We start from the raw sequence: 19,515 nt of genomic DNA, 5'->3' as shown, positions 1-19,515 counted from the left end.
TCAGTGTTTTTCTGGATCCAAGCGATTATAGTGAAGGAGATTTTAAACATGTGTGACGGAGCGGTTTCAAAGTGGGAAATGGTGACAGCTTTGAGTCATTCTCTGTCAGCAGCCACAATTGGAAAGACATGTTTCTGCCAGTGAGGAGAGATATATTTCTCTTGTCTCTTGTCTTGATTAGTTGTGATCATCTGCTCACATATATAAGTATTCCCCTGATCCGACGTGAACTTTTTATTCCTGTTGTAAATGTGCTTTTGGCAGTTAGCTCTTTGGCTAACAGACATAAAAGCACTGAAATCTGGCTTTCTCTCTGTTTGCTATCAACCACTGCGTCGTCCCGCACGCTTGAGAGGAAGTGACAGCACCGGAGCCCCTCAGGGTCCGGTTGTGGTGGCCATTCTTTGTGCCTGTCACAGTGTGACATTTACCAGCAGGGTCTGTACCCACAGAAGAAATCAAATGTGATTGTGTAGCATTTAGGACGATGATGAGATCTAGAAACAACAGTACAGTAGTCGCTAATTCTGGAAATGCAGCACTGTAGTGTTTTATTTTTGTTTTTATGGAAACAGTGGCTGAAGGTCAATGAAGGTCAATCTGCATGTTCACCTCAGTGCGATGAGTGGCTGCTAATAAACCACAGAACAAAAATACTTTAAATTCAGTCATTTGAAAGCCTTTGATAGTTTTGCGACCCTCTCCGGAAGTCTGTGTTGGCCTGACTGTGGAGACAATGGTAACACCTGCAGCTGTCGCACAAAGCTGTACTTTACAGCCTCAGCCCGTCACTGAGTCCCAGATTACCCTCCCCAGACGGGTGTATGAGTGGGCAGAGACACACACCTGGCTCTCCACGTTATGTGTACTGATGCATCTCCACTTGTCTAGCCACAAGGCCAGGCCCAGCTGTGTGTACACACTTTATTGGGTGATAATGCAGCGTGTGTCCTGTATATGTAGAAGATACAAGATAAACTCTTATCTCACTTGAAGCCGGACATTTTTAACGATGTGTACCGTTTATACAATGTCTGAGAATGATTAAAGAAGCACTACAACTTTAATGTTTAAAAGGTATTTTTGAATAGCAGGTTGTCGGAGGCCTGAGGAAGAGCAGAAAATATCACAACTTCATGACTCCTCTGCCTCGATTATGTAATGTTACGTGCAGCCCAGAGGCAAATGTGCCTTCTCCCTGACCCGAACCTGAAGGGGTCAAATGCATGTCATCTGTCAGTAAGAGAAGTTCAAACTGTCTGCTCTCTCTCCTCACTGTATCCTCTGTGTTTTTCCCGTTTACTGGCCGCATGATCCAGCAACTGGCTTGTCCAGTTTGTTTCCTGTCTCTTTATATAATATAATATGTTTCGTACTTCTGTCTCTATGTTTTTCTGATGCTCAAAGATGCCCCTCTTCTGCTGCTTTTACTTCCTGTTTCTCCAGTTAAACGTCTGTATATGTTTTCTTTCTTATCCCATTAGAAAAACTACAGATAAAAGGCTGACTTTTGTTGGTCAAATTGTGAAATCCTCTGAGACATATATTTGATTTTGTGCTATAAAACTAAATTGCCTTGACTGGAAGAGGCTGTCTGTATAATCCAGCAATCTCTTGAGTCCTGTCTTGATTTCTTCCTGCTTCTTCTCAGTTTTAACTCCATTTCAGGCTGACTTTTACTGCCGTATGAATCAGCGCTGATCACTTTTAAATCTATACTATTTCTGCTTTTGCATGTTCTTTCCATCTTTCCTTTTGCTTTCCCAGGTTTGTCAGGTATACATGTGTTCGCAGGGCTGTGCACAGACATATTTGGGGGCAGGGGCTCAAGCAAAAGAAAAGGGCACTTGCTCCACCAACATGCACAGGAAATCCCTGATGCTGCAGCGCTGCCATCCATAATCACACATTATGTGATAACATGGGAACTGTTTATATTCTACTGAACCACATTATTCCACGAAGAAACCACATTTGCATGTTTTCATGAAAGTAATGCAGTCAGACAGTGTTCATTTGTTTAGACTGACTCAGTCTCATTAGATCAGAGGTTTCTTTGAGAAAGACAGTTAGGAAGGATGCAATTATATGACATTCAAACAGATCATACCTTCCCGGTATGTACACTTCCTAAATGGTTCATGGTTCAAAATGTAACTACCTGCTTCAGAAATGAAGTGCATATTTGTATGGCGAAAACGTTTGAATTAAAATTAGACTAGCTTGTGAATAGATAACATAAAAAGTAAGTGTTGTTTTGGTTGATGTCATAATAAAACAGTGCCTACCTGAGTGATTTCATTCACTGGAACCGAACTGGGGTGGGGCTGGAGTGATGTCTGCTTTTCATGACGAGTCAAGACACGTTGAAAACGACACGTTTTGTTTGTTTCAGTGATGCTATACAGCAAAGCTTCAGGAGCAGGACCACACCTCAGTCACGCCTCTTCCAGCATTTTCATAAATTCCAACCTAACCCTCTCCTCCCTTTTCGCTCTCGCGTTCCGCACCCCTCCCTCTCATCCCTCTCTCTCTCTCTCTCTCTCTCTCTCTTTTTCTGTCCTCATATTCGTAGGGCCCTGAGGGGCTTCGTCATGCCCGGATGCTACAGCGGATCCCAAAAGAAGCTTCCGCAAAACAACGGCACTAAGAAGTTTAACAACACTTAATTCAACATCAATTCAATAGTAATAAACAATAGTTAAGTCGCATTCTGTTTATGGTGTGGTCCTAGTGAATTAAGGGCTGTAGCCCCCCTTGGGTCCTCTCTGTGCAGGTGCCTGTGTGTTCGTCTGTTTCTGTGTAACCAACTGGTGAAATGATGATGTGTCCCTGCCCTCTCCACATGCATGCTTGTACATTCCCTGTGACCATGATTAGAAATTAGTGGGTAAAAACAATGAATAAATGATTAAGCCTTTGTCATTCATTGATGAGTCAAATTGTCAGCATTGATCGGTCGAATGTGGACAAATGATCCGGTCTTCATTTTAAAGCTCTGATCAATACTTTTACCTCTGGAAAGAAAAGTGAACATTTAGTTGCCTGTAGGGGTCATGGTCTTGAATTTATAGGAGTCTGGGCTCAACAAAGGTGGTCCTGTAAACGCCCCTGTTATTATTTATTGTTCTTTGTCTTTTCTTTTCGTTGTCCTCGATTCTCACTCGCACAAACACAAAAAAGAAACATAAGAAAAGAATTGAGCTCCTCCTGGAAGTGGATGTCATGATAGCCCTGCTCTTGTTTCCGTCAATTGAGCACGTAGCAACAGCGTCCGCGTCGGCCCGTCTCATCCCACCCAGGTATTGGTTTTGTGAATGAAGTGGCCAAGCTCCCAGATGGCAGTATTGATATGGCTGCGAGGAGAGGCCGGTGTGCACGAGCCACCCTGCCCCTGCATCCTCTGCCGTCCATTAAGCCCCTCTCCTGCTAACGCATGGGTAATGGCCTATCTGTACACCATAATCAGACACACACATACACACACACTGACTGTAAAAAGCCATCAAAATAAGACAAGCGCACACACGTCCAGCAGCCACATGGACACAGCTGCGGTCATGATTCACAGGAGGAGGTTTCAGGTGGGGAGGGAGGGATGAAAAATGGCAGGCGGAACTAGTTTATCTGCTCAGAGGTGGCTGCGTCACACGGCCCTGTGTGCGTAACAAATTCAGCAGGTCCATCGATCCAACTTATGCCACGGCCGAGCCTCTGCTCACACATTACGCGATTTGAGAGCAATTTACTTTCATCTGCACCGATAAGCAATTTCCGCCATGACATCTTGTTTGTTTGTTTTCTGCTGTTTGTTGCCCTCTGCTGTCTCCATCATCTGATTCTGCAACGACAGTTAAACCTTTTAGTCACCAACAAAAACAACTTATAACACCTACGATCACACGCGCAGACACAAACACACACACATACACACAATAATAGATGTTATGTGTAGTCAAATAAGGAATGCCTGTTTTTCCCCCCTATAATTTAACCATCAAAGCTTTGACAACGAAAAGAGTTTATTCAAATTCTGACAGTTAAGGTTTTTGGTCGAGGGCACACTGACTTTCATTAGACATAATTATTCTGCAAATATAACAAGTTTTGAGTCGGTCAGTTGCATGCACCTTGCGTTAGGCTGTCCTCTCTGCAAAGTTATTGGAGCAGTGATGAGTCACTCATTGACAAAACTTCCAAAGTCATGAAAGATGTCACCTTTTATCTTGTGGTAAAAACAAATCTGTGTTGGCAGCAAAAGTTGTTTCCTAGAAGACACAAATAAGATGCTCTCAGAAGCATGCTTCTCTACCCTGCAGCTAATCTCTATGTACAGTAGAATAGTCTACATAGCAGAATCTGTAGGCAGGGACATAGATTTCCGGGATGTCAAGTGTTCTGGTTTCCGCTTGAACTACGCTTGAAGTCCGAGTAATATTGACCAATCACATATCAGCAGGCTGCGGCGTATGCAAGAAAAACAGTCCGTGAGGAGAGCAAAAGCAGGCGGAACATAATGTGCCGTAATGACATCCCGGTTCCCATCCGCAACATCTGACAATGAATTAGCTTCTTATTAATCTTTATAAACAGACATCTGCATGCTAACAGCTAACAATCCGTTCCAGATCAAAAATGTAACTTGAGATGAATTCCCTTGACGCAGTGTCACGAAAGCCACTCAGCGTTCAGATTTCCCAACATCCTCGAATGCATCAAATCGATCCGACGTCAAAGGCATTTTAAAAGTTTTCTCCTCTTGAGGACAGACCTGACAAAGCTTCAATTTTTACTTCTTACAAATCTGCATCATGATGGTGAAATTTCAGCAAAGGTAAGACCTGTTAATAAGAAGTAAATCACAAGAAAACGGAGCATTACATCACGCCAGAAAGGGGAAGGAGATTAACGTGTTGACACAGGTTTTGTGTTCCCATCAATGCCGATCTGAGCCGAGGCGATAATTACCCGGGTCTTCTGCAGAGTCATTTGACCAGGGTCTGAATGCCGTTTGTTACCTTTCCTGCTAAGCAAAAAAGCTGGGTGTTAGAGCTGCTTTACATTAATTAATCCTGAATAAAAATTTTGTGCCAGTTTTTTCCACAGTTACAGTATAAAATAATAACTCAAATACAAGTGAAATATACAATATAAAAGAGACTTGAGAGTCACAAAGGAACAAGACGAACTGGCACAGAAGGAGAGGAACAAGTGACTTAGGCAGCTTCTCAAGTCTCTTAAATTGCATCCATGAATCCCTCACTTGCGTCTTTCACTTGCATCTTATTCCCTCCCACCAGGGATGCACGGAGAGACGTGAGGAAACCAAGAGAGGAAAGAGGAAACCAAATTTATCAAATAAGAGGCCTGAGATCCAGCCTCAATACTCTGGGTGAGTGAAGACAGGTGAAACACATTAAGGCAGGGTGGGAAATCACACAGGCGGGAAACACAGGAGGACAGGAAGTTGAGGATTTGAAATGACACACAAGGTGAGTATCAAAATAAAACAGGAAACACAAAACATGAAACATGAGGGTAACAAAAAGGAACTTAACTAACTGCAGCAAACTGAGAGAACATTAAAGGGATATTTTGGATTTTTGGACACCAAGTTGTATGAAATACTTGCTAGTAGTGTAGTGGATGCAAAGCTATTAGCTTACTCACCCCTCAGCATTGCAGAAACCGGCCTGCAGCAGGCGGAGTGATACTGGATTTGTCAAGAGAGAAAATAGTGCCAAAAGAAATCCTAGGACGGTGATTTCATATTTCATACAATTTGGTGTCCAAAAATCCAAACCATCCCTTTAAAAACAGATACAGCAGTAAGTGAATTTTCTTTAATGTCAGTGTTTGCTTTCAGCTATAACAGACCCATCACATCTTTTATACTGTACATTCATTTGGGAGCTTAACCACATTTGGATATTGCCACCGTAGCAGACAGTAAAGCACCATACTCGTCCTTATAGTTCCTTTATCATAGTGCTTTTGTTATGATTGTATTTGCAGCGCAAGACATATAATGCACCATTTGGTATGTTTTATGTGTAGTTTTAATACTGTATTTTAAACATGATCTATCTAAATTATGAGCGGCCAACACAAGCAGCAGAATTAGACTGTACATGTATATATACATGAAAAGCAGAACAGGCAATGTAACACTACAGGTGAGTTTATCTGAGCTCCAGCTGCTTGATTTTCATCATGAGCTGCGATAGTTGGCCCTCAGGCTGCTGAACGACAGGGGCCCATTAAGGGTTAATGTGATTAGGGCTCTCTGCAGCCACAGAGCTGTGCGCCACTGCTGCAGGGGGACTGCATGAGCGATGTGACAACGTCATTATGCTGCCTCTGTGACCCCGGCACAGGGCAAATGGTTGGATAAGAGTCTAACATGGTTCTTAGACCACTTATCTACAAGGGTCGTGTTTGTGCACTCTCGGCAGGTCAGAAGTGAGAAGTGCTGAGTCGTATGAGACGAGAGTGGACGCTGTTCTCAAAGCATATAAATAGTCCCGTACTTCAGCAGATACTGACATTAAATCTGGTTGTTCTTCTATCCGTCCTTCAGCCCCTAAGCCAGAAATAAACGTATTTGTGCTATTTGTGACCAGTTCTGAGACCACTTATGTTGTTTGATGGAAATCGTTGTTGAACGACTTCTAACTCCTGATGCGAGTTTTTATCCTGCTGGGCATATCCGACACAACACACAGAGTAGATACGTGGATGCATCCGGACCACAATCAGACTGATCAGATATGACATTTAGAGAAGCACAGGCCGCTTGAGAAACAAAGAGCATGAGAGAGGAAGGACACATGTGGCCTAAAGCTCTGATAATATATGTCAGAGAAGCGTGTAATTGCCTATAAAGTCAAAGCCGCTGCTTCCAATCATGTTTGCTTTTAATGAACTGGTGGGAAATGTTCAGTTTATCATCCCTTTACAATTTTGTGTCACAAATGTTCTTGTGTTTTTCTCTAAATACCCTCTGTTCCTTTGTGTGCAACCTTTAAAGAGAAAAAGTAGATCCATTTATTCTCTCTGAAATCCTAAATTAACTTCAGCTTTATTGTAATTGCGTTTAATTACATTTGACGACCTGAAAAACCGGTCGATTTAAAGTATGAATGAAGAGACTGGTGTCACAGCAGCCTGTCAGGAAGCGGTCGTGTCTCCGCTCTAGATACAGACCACAGTGTCACCATCGCGACGACGGCAGTCAACATGGACCATTGAGCATCTGTCCCTCCACCACTCGCCCACCCCGGGAACACTTTATGCCACCGCTGTCAAATTACACATGTAGACAGCAGCACTCTGTGTGATTAGTCATTCCACTTGGCAGCTGTATTTTGACACATGCAAAAACAATCACAGTCATCGCCGGTCACAGATGCTCTGATGCTGTTAAAAAGAGAGCGAGGGAGAGAGAGAGAGGTAGTTTATAGAGACCCAAAACAATCAAGTTAAACTGTGTATGAGGACTTTGGTTTAGAGTTCACATTTGATCTTGTTAAGCTCTTTTATAAGTACTGAATCTTTCTAGTGTTGCTAACACAGACCCGCAATAGATGGGTGGCAAACCTGCAGAACAACTTCATACTCCATGAACACCATCCTTCCAAAAGACACTGTTGCTTTTGGTGTGTTGATGATGGTGTTGGAAACAGTGGCAGTCCAACATTGGTTGGGTTCTGTTGACTGAAGACCATAGGGTATGTTTTTATATTATGTCATGCTATGTTTTATGCAGTGATCCCTCATACTCAGTGGGTAGAGCAGGTGCCCCAAATACAGATGCCACAGGTCGACTCCCACCCTTGGCCCTTTGCTGCATGTCATTCCCCGCTCTCTGCTCCACAAATTTCCTGTCTCTCTTCAGCTGCCCCCAAAAAAGAGAATGCTTTGGACTTGCTATGGGGCCTTATATTAGCAAGTGGTCTCACGCACTTCCTCTTAAATGTACTCCCCATCATGTCAGTGGTTTCCCAGCATGACAGCTAAACAAGTTGCAGTTTTGCACCAAGAAACGCAGCAATGTGACTGATGAAAACAATGTGTGTGTCATAATGTTGAAAATGTCTTAGTATGTTTTATGAGAATAAAAATGAAATACACAGGTTTGTTAAAGTTATGCATTAAGTGTTTTGGTGCGTCAGCTGGTCAAGACAGACGGCCCTCCATTAAAGAGTCTGGATCTGCTTGAGGTTTGCGACTGTTTCTTTTCTGCTGTTGCCAAATACTTCTTCATGGTGGATTCTGTTGAAAATAGTACAAAGTACAGTCTGGACCTGCTCTGAATGTTCCAATCCAATCCAATCCACTTTATTTATATAGCGCATTTTAAAAACAACAAGGTTACCAAAGTGCTGCACAACAGATAAAAACAGTAAGTAAGTAAAATTCAAATGTTAAAATAAATATATAAAAAGTAAAAGATTAAAAAACACAGTAAAATAAAAGCATATAAAAGCACTAAGAAATACATAAAACACAAAACAATTGTGAATGTTACGCATCATGAGATATATTTTGTTGTGATTGTGAATAAACGCTTGATTGAATTTATTGAGCAACCTTCATGCAATCACAGATGTTTCACAACCTGTCATTCTAATCTGCTTTAATCATATATACACTATTTTCTCACTGTACAAATAAATCAGCAGCTATTCCTTACCTGCAAAATAAACAACACATCCATCAGTGTCGGTCTAGGTGCAAAAGTTCCCATTTCTGTAGCTCCTCTAAAATTCAGTCCTCCAGTACGGCCTGGATATCACATATACATCAGCTTTGTGCAGCTTGCTGTGATCTGAAATTTGATCGGACAGAGTATTTAATTTCAACATGCAGGCAGAATAGTCAGAATGCTTTTTGATGCATATGTAACAGATTTATAGACATAAGTTCATGAAGGCACCGCTCTACTAGTCACACTAAGCACTACTAGCTGACATGCTAATTTTGAGGCTGTTTACCCAACATCATTGCGATTAATAGGACTTTTATTTTGCGTTTCCTCTTCTCTTCATCAACTGGATGAGTCTAATGACCCCCACAAAGGTGACCGGCATTGTTCAGCAGCCACACAGAGAAAAGAAATGTGGAGGATGATGAATAATAGCCCAGCTGGTCGCGTTAGCTGCAATTAGCCCGTCTGAAGTCCCACAATTATGGCTGACACTCACAATGCCACAGTGCTGCCGCTGAATCAATACATAATTGTAATAATTATCATCGCGGTGTCATTTGTGGGTACGTCCAACACTTCCAGAAAAGAAGATGGAATTGGATAAACAGAGGGGTGAGTGGCAGACGGCTATCGCCTCTTCAAGTGCAACATTTCACACAAAAGGTAGCTCGATACCTCGTGTGAGCGGTGATGGGGGTCGACTGGGTGGTGACGATGAGTCAGCCTGAACACATGGGGTTAGAAAGCAGCCTCCCCGCCGCCACAGCGTACAACTGTACACAGGAGTCAAGCAGGAGAGGGGGCATGTCGTGACCTGCTAAACCTCAAAATCAGAGCGTTAATGAAGGTAATCTCTCGCATGCTCATTAACTGAGTGGAATGCAGACAGATTTAGGGCTTCACATCAGGGACATTTCAAAGCAACTAGCTTGAAATTGTTTGTTTCTCTCGCCTTGTGAGATACAATTTTGGCTTTTTTAAAACACAAGACGGTCAGTATCATACACACTGTTGGTTTTTGTTCCCTGAGGTTAGTGTCTAGCGCATCCTTCCTGACAACATTGCACAGGTTCGTGAAAGTTGGCGACGTATGATGGGTTGGAGGAAATTTGGTTGCCTGTCCTGTCTCTCAACCTTCTAATGGTAAGAATTCAGGACACAATAAGCGCTTTATCTGACACAGTGATTTAACGCGCTTTAACAGACAGAAACAGCAAAATAGAAACAAATATTGAATATATTAGAAGCTACATTAGCCAGGGCGCTAGTTTAGCTCAGTTGGTAGAGCAGGCGCCCCATGCACAGAGGCTACAGTCCTCAGCGCACTGATCGCAGCTTCGACAGCTTACCCGTCTGCCGATCATTTGTTGTATCCCTCGCTCTCGACTCCCCACATTTCCTGTCCCCAGCTAGCAGCTAACATCGGCTAACATTACCTACACGTTCTAATTACGTTTGAAAGAAAACGTTTTAATCTAATATTCAGAGAACTTTTTAAGGATGTTTCAAATAAAGTTCTTGTAATGTTAAAACTTAAAGACAAAACCTTTTAACTGCAACATTCTGCAGATATTTTCAGGATGTTATCGAGGCCTGGGATGTCAGAACGCCTTATATAAAACATTTGCTCAATGTTACATAAAAACAAAGGCAGAACATGCTCACTGCAACATTGTGAGGATCTTTTCAGGATGCTAGTTCGACCTGAACTATCAGAACATGATTTATAAAACTTTGCTGAAATGTGATTTGAACATTCTCACTGCAACTTTCAATAGTAGGAGAACGTTCTCCTACTATTAAAAACATCACACGTAGCATTCTCAAAACAAAACATGTCCAGCTGGGTCTCCCTTCAGCTGTCTTATGTAATAAAGGCAAAGCCAAAAAAAAAGAAGCTCTTAGCCAATTACCAAACCTAAATTAGCCAGCACAGTAAATACCAAATCATAGTTTTCTGCTTTTACTCCAATGTTCTGTGTTTTGTGGATGTTACACTGCTGTTATAGAGTTTTAAAGCATCAATCACCTTTAAGAAGTCATGCCACCTGCTTCCTTTTGTCGTCTTGCCTTACTTTCCTCGTCTTAGGCCCGTCTTCATTTCCAGAGCTACTGTCCCGAAAATCTTCGCACATCAAGGGAAATGCTTCTCCGCGCTACACAGGACTCCATCATGTTACTGTAATATTAAGCGAAGGTAAACACATGCATCCAGCTTATCATGGGTAAAAATGTAACACACCCCTGATCACTAGAGATGAAGCTTTTAGAGAAAACATCAGAGAAACAATGTTTCACATTGTCACATCATTGCTAAAAACAAACGAGGAATAGCAGTGTTGAGAGTCCGGTTTCTTTGGCAGAGGAAGCAATAAAAGTGAAGGGCAGGTCAGTGAGGGAAATCTTTTTCTCTCGTGGTTTTGAATAGTAAAAAGCTCTGGTTTTGATAAAGTGAGCTGACACTGTAAAGCAGACACTCAGAGGGAAGAGAAGTATTCGTATCAGCTCATCCTGATCCTGATTCGACCTGTAGCTCTGCTGCTCTTCCTCAGACTCACAAAATCGGGTTGAACGTCAGTAAAGCTGCGCTGCTCTGCTGTTATTGAGTCTCTTGACGTTTGGATTCAATTTTTGCCCTGGAAAAAAATTAATTTATCCACAATTAAGTCACATGTATTTTTAGCCAATGTTTTTTGGGGCTTTTTCCAAATGTCTGAACCTTGATACTTGTGAAATCCTACATTAGTCCTATCATGTCCATCAACCAGATCTGACTCTGGTTGCTTTAAAAGATAGTAAACTGAATGAAAGACGTGGATGGAACAAACCATATCATTGATATTTGCTCCTGTCTTTAAATAAATGCCAAACTTCTGCCTCTTTTTCCACTTAAAAGGTGCATTTTCCTGAAGAAGTATAAATGTCCTGTTTCCATGCAGAAAATAGACTTAAACAAGGAGGAAATGTGATTTCCATCCTATTGTCTGTTTGCTTTATGTCCCTGTCCACATACTCACTCTGTCGTCCCCTAATAAAGGACAGAACAGCCGTTTTCTGTGCCCGGGGCCACATCAAGTGCTCTTTAGCATTTCAGCCTGTGTGCTCAGGTTGGGGGAAGAGTCACACTGGGGCTCATTTGCCTCCTCTGCACCCGTGCAGGGTTGTTGCAGTGGCAGCATGTGTCCAGAGGTCCACTGATAATCCTTTTAGCTCTGCTTGCCTGTGGGCACCGTACATCACTCCACAATCATGTTAGCCACCAAAATCTTCAGACAAAGGCGCTGCAAATTCACTTGATGTGTTTGTTGGTGAGGTAAGAAAGAGACAGAGTGGCCCTAACAGGAAACAACATGTTGTTCTCTCTCTTTCCTTGATGTGTGTTTGCCTTTTTCTCCCCCCCACAATCAAATCTAATTCATGAAGAGCCGTGGGGATTCGATTGTGCTGATAAAGTGACTTAATTTTCCACAGTTGACTTTTCTCCGGTCTAACCTTTATGTGAAGCCCTGAGGTACAAGCTTTAATTTAACGCTAAAGATTACTTCTGTGCATCCAACTGGTGGTTGTGACCAAAAAACTTTACTAAACTCACAGAAATATTCATCAAATAAACACGAATTAAACAGAAATGTAAAATAAAACGACATGTTTACATATTTACTGTTAGACAGATATAAAACAGTATCAAAACCTTCTGCAGGTTCCTTCAATTTTCCAATAAAAATATGAATCAGAACAATCATCTTAAACGCTGTAAATTCAACAGGCTTCACAAAAGGTCACATTATACCAGACGGCTCCAAGTTGGGATGCGTCTGACAGATTCTGTTCATTGATTGAACAGAGCGGAATTACCGAGTTTGACGTCAGAACCTGCAAACAAATTACCCCATAAAAAGGTGGAACCTGTCTGAAAAAAAGGAAAAGCTCTGGCACACAGCAGCACCGCGCTGTCACTTCACTCACGGAGACAAAAGACTTGTGCGCGTAAAGATGCCGCTTTCAAGCAGCTCCACGTCCTCCACGAAGAGCATCCGCAGAGCAGCATCCGAGCTGGAGAGGTCTGACTCCATCACGGTAGGAACTTAAGATCAGTGTTTCTCTTAATACATTTCCTATTTAAGATATTTTCTGAGGATCAAACGCTTGTATTGCGCGCAGAACTTGGCCAGGAGACCATTACGCAGCAGCTGATGCGCACTAGATCACAGCCATTTAGGGAAAAACAGTTAGCAAATAACATGTAACATCAGCTAAAAAAACGTGCTGTGACAGCTACTTAGAACAGCTCTGTCGTAGAGTTAGCTCGACTGTGTTGGTGTTCTAGTGCGCATTTGGAGATGTAAAGCGCCCCTTTAAAATCCAAAAAGATGACCAAAAGGAAATAATTTCCCAGCTGTCATTCAGCTCTGTCTGTGTGTGCTGATTTATCAAAACATCAGCAGTACGTAAAACTTTGATCTGTGTCTTTACAAACAGTCTCCAAGGTTCCTCGGCAGGCGGCAGAGCTTGATCGAGGACGCGCGCAAAGAGAGGGAAGCGGCCGCTGCAGCGGCAGAAGCGGCGGAGGCCACTGAGCAGATCGTGTTTGAGGAGGACGATGGGAAAGCGCTGCTCAACATCTTCTTCTCTTTACGGACCTCGAAGACACCCGCGCTGTCGCGGACACTCAAAGTTTTCGAGGTAAATAGTAGCTGTCAACTTATAATACTTGACATTTTTTCTTTTGTATTTCATAACCAAATTTCTGCCAAAATGGAAAAAATTTAAAGGGTGTAACTCATGACGCGAAAAAGTGTATATGTTGTAACGTATGGTTTAATTGATGGTTGATATTTTATTTATTAAAAATAATTACATAATTCTTAAGAGCTATTTTGGAGGTTTAAAATAATGCACTTATAAATGTGTAGTAATAAATCATAATGCTTATGGATGGATTTTCCACTACATGATAAGCCATCAAACCTGTGTTTTAATTAATCAAATGGAGTTTGGTCTCCATCATCTGCCTGCAGCCCTTTTTTAAAAAGAGGGTTTTTAAAGACCTGGCAACCAAAGAGATGTTTCTATTAATGACTGGTGTGTTTGGGAATGATAAGTAACTAATTATTGCTGCTTAAGAAAGAGGTCCCAGATTGTAAGCAGCACCTCATTTACTGTACAGTGATGATGACAATGTTTAATGTGCATTAGTTTTTTTATAACAATAAAATATAATAGAACACTGTACATATTTTTGTACTTGTCATGTGGCTCAAACCTTTGTAAGAGCCACCTCCAAGTACTTTACATTTTAGAGTAAAAGAAACGGTTCCATGTTTGTGTCAGAAAAAGAGGAACCTGCAAATCAAATCCTGTGGTGCATATTTGTATCCCAGCTTTGTCATACCGTGCATGTAGTCCAGTATAAGGGAGGAGTTCAATCTTAATGTGTGTTGATGACTGTGTTTCAGACATTTGAAGCTAAGATTCACCATCTTGAGACGCGGCCACGCCGGAAGCTGAAGGACAGCCTGGAGGGCCTGGAGTACTTCGTCCGCTGTGAGGTTCACCTGTCAGACGTCGGCACTCTGATCAGCTCCATCAAGAGGAACGCAGAGGACGTGAAAACCTCCAAAGAAGTCAAATGTAACAACCTTACACTGCTTTAATATCCTAAATGTCAAACTTATTCTATATTTTAGAGAATTAATCACACAATCACTGAATCTTTCTCCACAGTTCATTGGTTCCCAAAGAAAATAGCAGATTTGGACAGATGTCATCACCTGGTTACAAAGTTTGATCCAGACTTGGATCAAGACCATCCTGTGAGTAAAGACGAGAGACAATCCTCATTATTAGTCTGGTTATGTTTGAATAATAAACCATGTCAGGGAACATGTGATCAGTGTTTGAAATATTGGATTTGAACAGGGCTACACAGACCCTGCTTACAGACAGAGGAGGAAGATGATCGGAGACATCGCCTTCAGATACAGACAGTGAGATACTCGCTTTCCCCCCTCGATACTGCACAAAACATCCTTAACAAACAGACAACTTGATTAATCCTGATGCATCTGTTCATCTGTCTATTCTCAGCGGGGAGACGATTCCCAGAGTGGAGTACTTGGCGGAGGAGATCGGCACATGGTGAGAGCTTGAATCATTAATTTCACTTGGACAATTAGACCCAGAAGAAGAGTTCGCCCTGAAGAACAAATACTAGGTAGAAGTGAAGTGAATGTGTAAAGCAGTTTTGAACAAAGAAGCAAATGATAATGCTTTACATAAGACTCATACAGATTTAGACGCAATTTAAAAGAACCACAAGGTTTACAAATACAGATGTAAATAGGTTTATAGAACGAGCTTCAGAAGGACAAGAGGAAGAGTTTGTATGAAAAGAGAAAGCAGAATAATAATGCAATAATATCTCTCATCAGGAGGGAAGTCTACTCCACCCTGAGGGACTTGTACACCACCCATGCCTGCACCGAATACCTCGAGGCCTTCCGCCTGCTGGAAAGGCATTGTGGGTACAGTCCAGACAACATCCCCCAGCTGGAAGACGTGTCTCGCTTCCTCAAAGGTAAAGACGGGATAAGTAAACATTAACAGCAGAGCAAATGTTCAGTTCATACCTACTTGCCTCTTCTTTTATTCTGTGTATTGTTTTCCACAGAGCGCACAGGGTTCATTCTGCGTCCGGTCGCAGGCCTGCTCTCAGCCAGAGATTTTCTGGCCAGTTTGGCGTTCCGGGTGTTCCAGTGCACCCAGTACATCCGGCACGCCTCCTCTCCGATGCACTCCCCCGAGCCGTGAGTACCTCTGTGACTCCTCACGCCTACTCCTGCCTCATCGACAGCTATGTGTGTGTGTCAAAGTCAAGACTCCCATCCTTCAGTCTCTACTGTTGTTGCCTTTTTCTTAATTTGTCTCTCAGTTCAGCTTCATGAAACTATATTTTCATGTAACTTCAACCAAAATGATATTAAAAACAAAGAAAGTAACAGCTTCATATACATTATGAAAAAGCAGAAATATGAAGCAACTAGTCAGTGAAAATAATTAAAGATCAAGTGAAAAATAACACAAAACTAATAAAATAAAAAAAGACTTATTGCAAAATTAAAAAGTCCGAAGTACAAGGTTTTAAAATGTAAATAAGCTCACTTTTTGTGGGAGAAAAGAATCGTCTGGATTGTGTTCTTTCTCCTGCTTCACATGGGCACATAATTATTTTCACTCTGTAACAACTGAACGCCTGTTTTTCAGTCTGAATTTAGTTGAATGTATGTGAAAGTTTTTTACTTTGGATCAAATCTGCTTCCTGTTCAATCCTTTTTTCCCTCTCTCCTAAGGGACTGTGTCCACGAGCTGTTGGGACACGTCCCCATGCTGGCCGATCGCACTTTCGCCCAGTTTTCTCAGGTGAGCAGGAGAGGCTTCAGCAGAGCTACTGATTATCATTGGCCATGCTGTGCGTTTTATGTTTGGTAACCATGTGTTGATGATTTGCTGCAGAACCTCGGACTGGCATCGCTCGGAGCGTCAGATGAAGACATCGAGAAACTGTCCACAGTAAGACTCCAGCACTAACTCAGCTGAGGGGCTGTACGGAAATGATTAGGAATATTACTGTAAAATTTGCATTGAACTCTCCCACTGATATACTAAAAAGATAATTCCTGCTGTTGTATATTTTTGACAGTTTGAGAAAATATCTCAATAACTATTCTGAAATGATGTCTGTAAAATGAATATCCAATTCACACACATGATTCCTGTCCTCTTCACACAGCCAAGCACACCTTTTTGGACCCTGACGGCACACAAATGACATTTTCTGGACGTTGATTTTCATTGACATATTCAGATTTCCCAGAAAGCCACACACCAAAATGAGGAAATATTATACAAATCTGTTGCAAGAAATCACTCTAAAAACTCCTCTGCTGTCCCAGAACAATGAGACTACCCTCCCTCAAACTATAAGACCACATGAGTAATTTTTTCCTACCCTCCAATACGACCAACAGGACTGTAACCAAAGCAGTGCCCCTACAGGTGACGCAACACATACTCAAACCTAAACCATGGAAGAGGTTGTGCAACAGGCGTAGCGGAACAAATAAGTGCAACATGTAGTTAACTCTGGTCCCAGTTTGTTTAGGTTTGTGGTCACATGGGGCTGTTAGGTTAAGGGTAAGATAAGGTTTTGGGTTACATGCAAGAAATGTAACGTATGCAACACAAGCCGTGTGTGTGTCCGTCCCTCGTCCCTTATCTAAAATAAAGTATGACACATACATTTTAGATATTTCTTACAGCCCCAGTAGCTTTGTTGTTCTCAGACTGTCTCTTTATGTTTTCCCATCAGCTGTACTGGTTCACTGTGGAGTACGGTTTATGTAAACAGAACGGTGAGGTGAGGGCGTACGGAGCAGGACTGCTGTCCTCTTATGGAGAACTTGTGGTGCGTTCCTGCAGGTTTTCTCTCTGTCTGTTTATTCATTATGCAAATAAATCAAACCATAAGTCAAAGCTAACGCCGTCAGCTAATCCTCCATCTTTTTCTTTTACCTCGCCCGCAGCACTCGCTGTCTGATGAGCCAGAGACGAGGGAGTTCCATCCCGAGGCAGCGGCGGTGCAGCCCTATCAGGACCAGAATTACCAGCCTGTCTACTTTGTTTCTGAGAGTTTCTCTGATGCCAAGGAGAAATTCAGGTACTAAACCACATTTTCTTTCTTTTTCAAACATACACATACACAAGAACTTACAGAGACAGAGAGAAGAAAAAAAAAGGTTATGTAGGGACAAGGTCAGAGAACAGCCAGCCAGGCCCTGAGGCCACAAGCGTTTGTAGGTCAGCCATAGCAGCCAGAAGACAGCTGTTACTAATGTAATGTTTCTTAGCAGAGCAAACAGATCAAATGTTGCAAAACAAGAAGCTTTAGTGTGTGTTTGAACAGTGTTTAGTAGAATACAGAACATAACATCCCCGCTACACTGGATGAGAAAACATTAGCAGGGGACTGTTTGTTAAGAGAACATGAATATCTTTATAGTGTTTGTCTCTTTACAAGCAGGATATTATAGTCTCTATGTGAGCCATAATGACCAATGATGTTGTCCATTGTCAGGTTTTTATGGACGATGTGGAGGCCAGAACTGTGTGACACTCAACAAAAGACATTTCTTCCCGTATGGTTCTAATGCCGTCAACACTTTATTTAATAATACAGTAAATAGAACAGATCTGAGCAACAACTAGGAAACAGGAGCACAGCTCATGGAGTGATTCGGCCCGGCGATAATTCTGAAAGCAAATGCTATGCTAGCAAGATTAAAAGTCAATGAGATTGTGTACAGTTGACATAAAGTAAATATAATGTGAGAGCATGATGAACAACAAGACTAGCGAGCTAACCAGCCATGTCGCTGCCCTTAAATCAAAGATTTTCACAAACAAATGTTTACTCTCAGCCGAAAGTTTAATAGCGAACGGGAGGTAGATGGTGGCTGACGTGATCCACAGAATCACAAAATTCAAAGGGATTGAAATTAATTTTATTGCACGTGTTTTTTTGCAGCTTGTGTGTTACAGGCGCCATCCTGTGGTGTTCAGAGGTTGAGGCACTGAATGATTACACTCTGTGTTGTAAATAACAAATGTTTTGGCCTCTGTAACTCTCAGTTTCTCTCTCTGAAGCTGCATCACAGTCATCAAAGTTGTCATTATTTCCAGATAGTTTAAAACAAATGTTTAAGTCCCTCATTGTTTTAACTTAATGTCAGTTAACGACTTGCATACGTCGTTAACGAAGACCTTGAATGCATCCCTGTTTCTATGGCCCTCATTAAGATACAAGCTGATACATAACAGACAGTTTCACCAGAACTACTTAATAGATGTACAATTCTCAGGTGTTAATCGATACCCTCCCAGCCAATCAGATTTGAGTATTCACATAAACAACAGGCCAGACTACACCTGTGAAGATGTTTTTTTCTCAGTTTACTGTCTTCCTCTTTGAGTTTGTTTTCTGATCTCTTTGTACCGTATGGGTAAGATACAAGATACTGTCTTGGGGTAGACGGTAGCTCAGTCTGCAGGGACTTGGCTTGGGAACCGGAGTGTCCATTCTGTCCATGCAGTCCTGTTTGTGCATATGTATTTCGGGCCTATGTGTGCACTAACAGAGTGAAAAAAATGTAATTTCCCTTCAGGGATAAATAAAGTATCTCTTCTTCTACTTTAAAAAGGGGGTATGTGGCTGGAATCAAGCGCCCCTTCTCCGTGAGGTACGATCCCTTCACCAGCAGCATCGAGGTGCTGGACAACCCGCTGAAGATCCAAGGCGGCCTGGAGGGCGTGAAGGACGAGCTGAAGATGCTGACAGACGCTCTCAGTGTTTTGTCATGATGCTGCCCCCCCTCCACTCTGTGACCATCCCACTGTTGTTTGCTTCCTCTCTGCGACCTTTGACCTCCGACCACACCGATGTGTTCCCTCTTTCTGTGCTGTACCTCCAGTCTGATGCTGTCTCTGATCAGTTGTTGCTTGTTGTTGCTGCTGGCTGGTTTTGCCGACGAGGTTGCAGCCCTTGATAACCTCAACACGTGCGAGTGCAGGCAAAGATGTTTCTAAAGATGTTTAACTCCTCGCTGAGTTTGTGACTTGATGGGGTTTCACTGACATTCATGCTTTAACAGCAAAATGTGTTGTTTGAGAAATGTGTCAAAACATGAACCAAAAATAAAGGGAACAGTGATAATGAATGTATTAAAGAAAACTACATGTGTATGGTATAA

The 19,515-nt window shown here is 42.1% G+C and overlaps 1 protein-coding gene across 1 annotated transcript; it reads left to right on the top strand.

Annotated features, from left to right (window-relative positions):
• The first annotated feature begins 12,703 nt into the window (after positions 1-12,703).
• th (tyrosine hydroxylase) lies at positions 12,704-19,126 on the top strand. Its single transcript, XM_069685952.1, has 13 exons — positions 12,704-12,787; positions 13,190-13,393; positions 14,167-14,341; positions 14,435-14,523; positions 14,630-14,697; positions 14,798-14,848; positions 15,142-15,287; positions 15,381-15,516; positions 16,060-16,129; positions 16,223-16,279; positions 17,079-17,174; positions 17,293-17,426; positions 18,967-19,126. Exons 1-13 carry the CDS (start codon positions 12,704-12,706, stop codon positions 19,124-19,126), a joined length of 1,470 nt encoding a protein of 489 aa, XP_069542053.1.
• Positions 19,127-19,515: the final 389 nt, after the last annotated feature.

Source organism: Semicossyphus pulcher, unplaced genomic scaffold, assembly GCF_022749685.1.
Source record: "Semicossyphus pulcher isolate SPU_LCO1_2020_fin unplaced genomic scaffold, fSemPul1.0.p SCAF_8, whole genome shotgun sequence".
Taxonomy (NCBI): domain Eukaryota; kingdom Metazoa; phylum Chordata; class Actinopteri; order Labriformes; family Labridae; genus Semicossyphus; species Semicossyphus pulcher.
Note: the sequence above shows the minus strand (reverse complement) of the source record. Positions and strands in the feature narration are given on the sequence as shown.

Bases quoted from the DNA above. Each gene is read 5' to 3' on its own strand.
- th (XM_069685952.1), top strand. From the start codon at position 12,704: ATGCCGCTTTCAAGCAGCTCCACGTCCTCCACGAAGAGCATCCGCAGA. The intron at 13,394-14,166 runs GTAAATAGTAGC...ACTGTGTTTCAG, and splicing joins GGACACTCAAAGTTTTCGAG to ACATTTGAAGCTAAGATTCA. The intron at 14,524-14,629 runs GTGAGTAAAGAC...GGATTTGAACAG, and splicing joins ACTTGGATCAAGACCATCCT to GGCTACACAGACCCTGCTTA.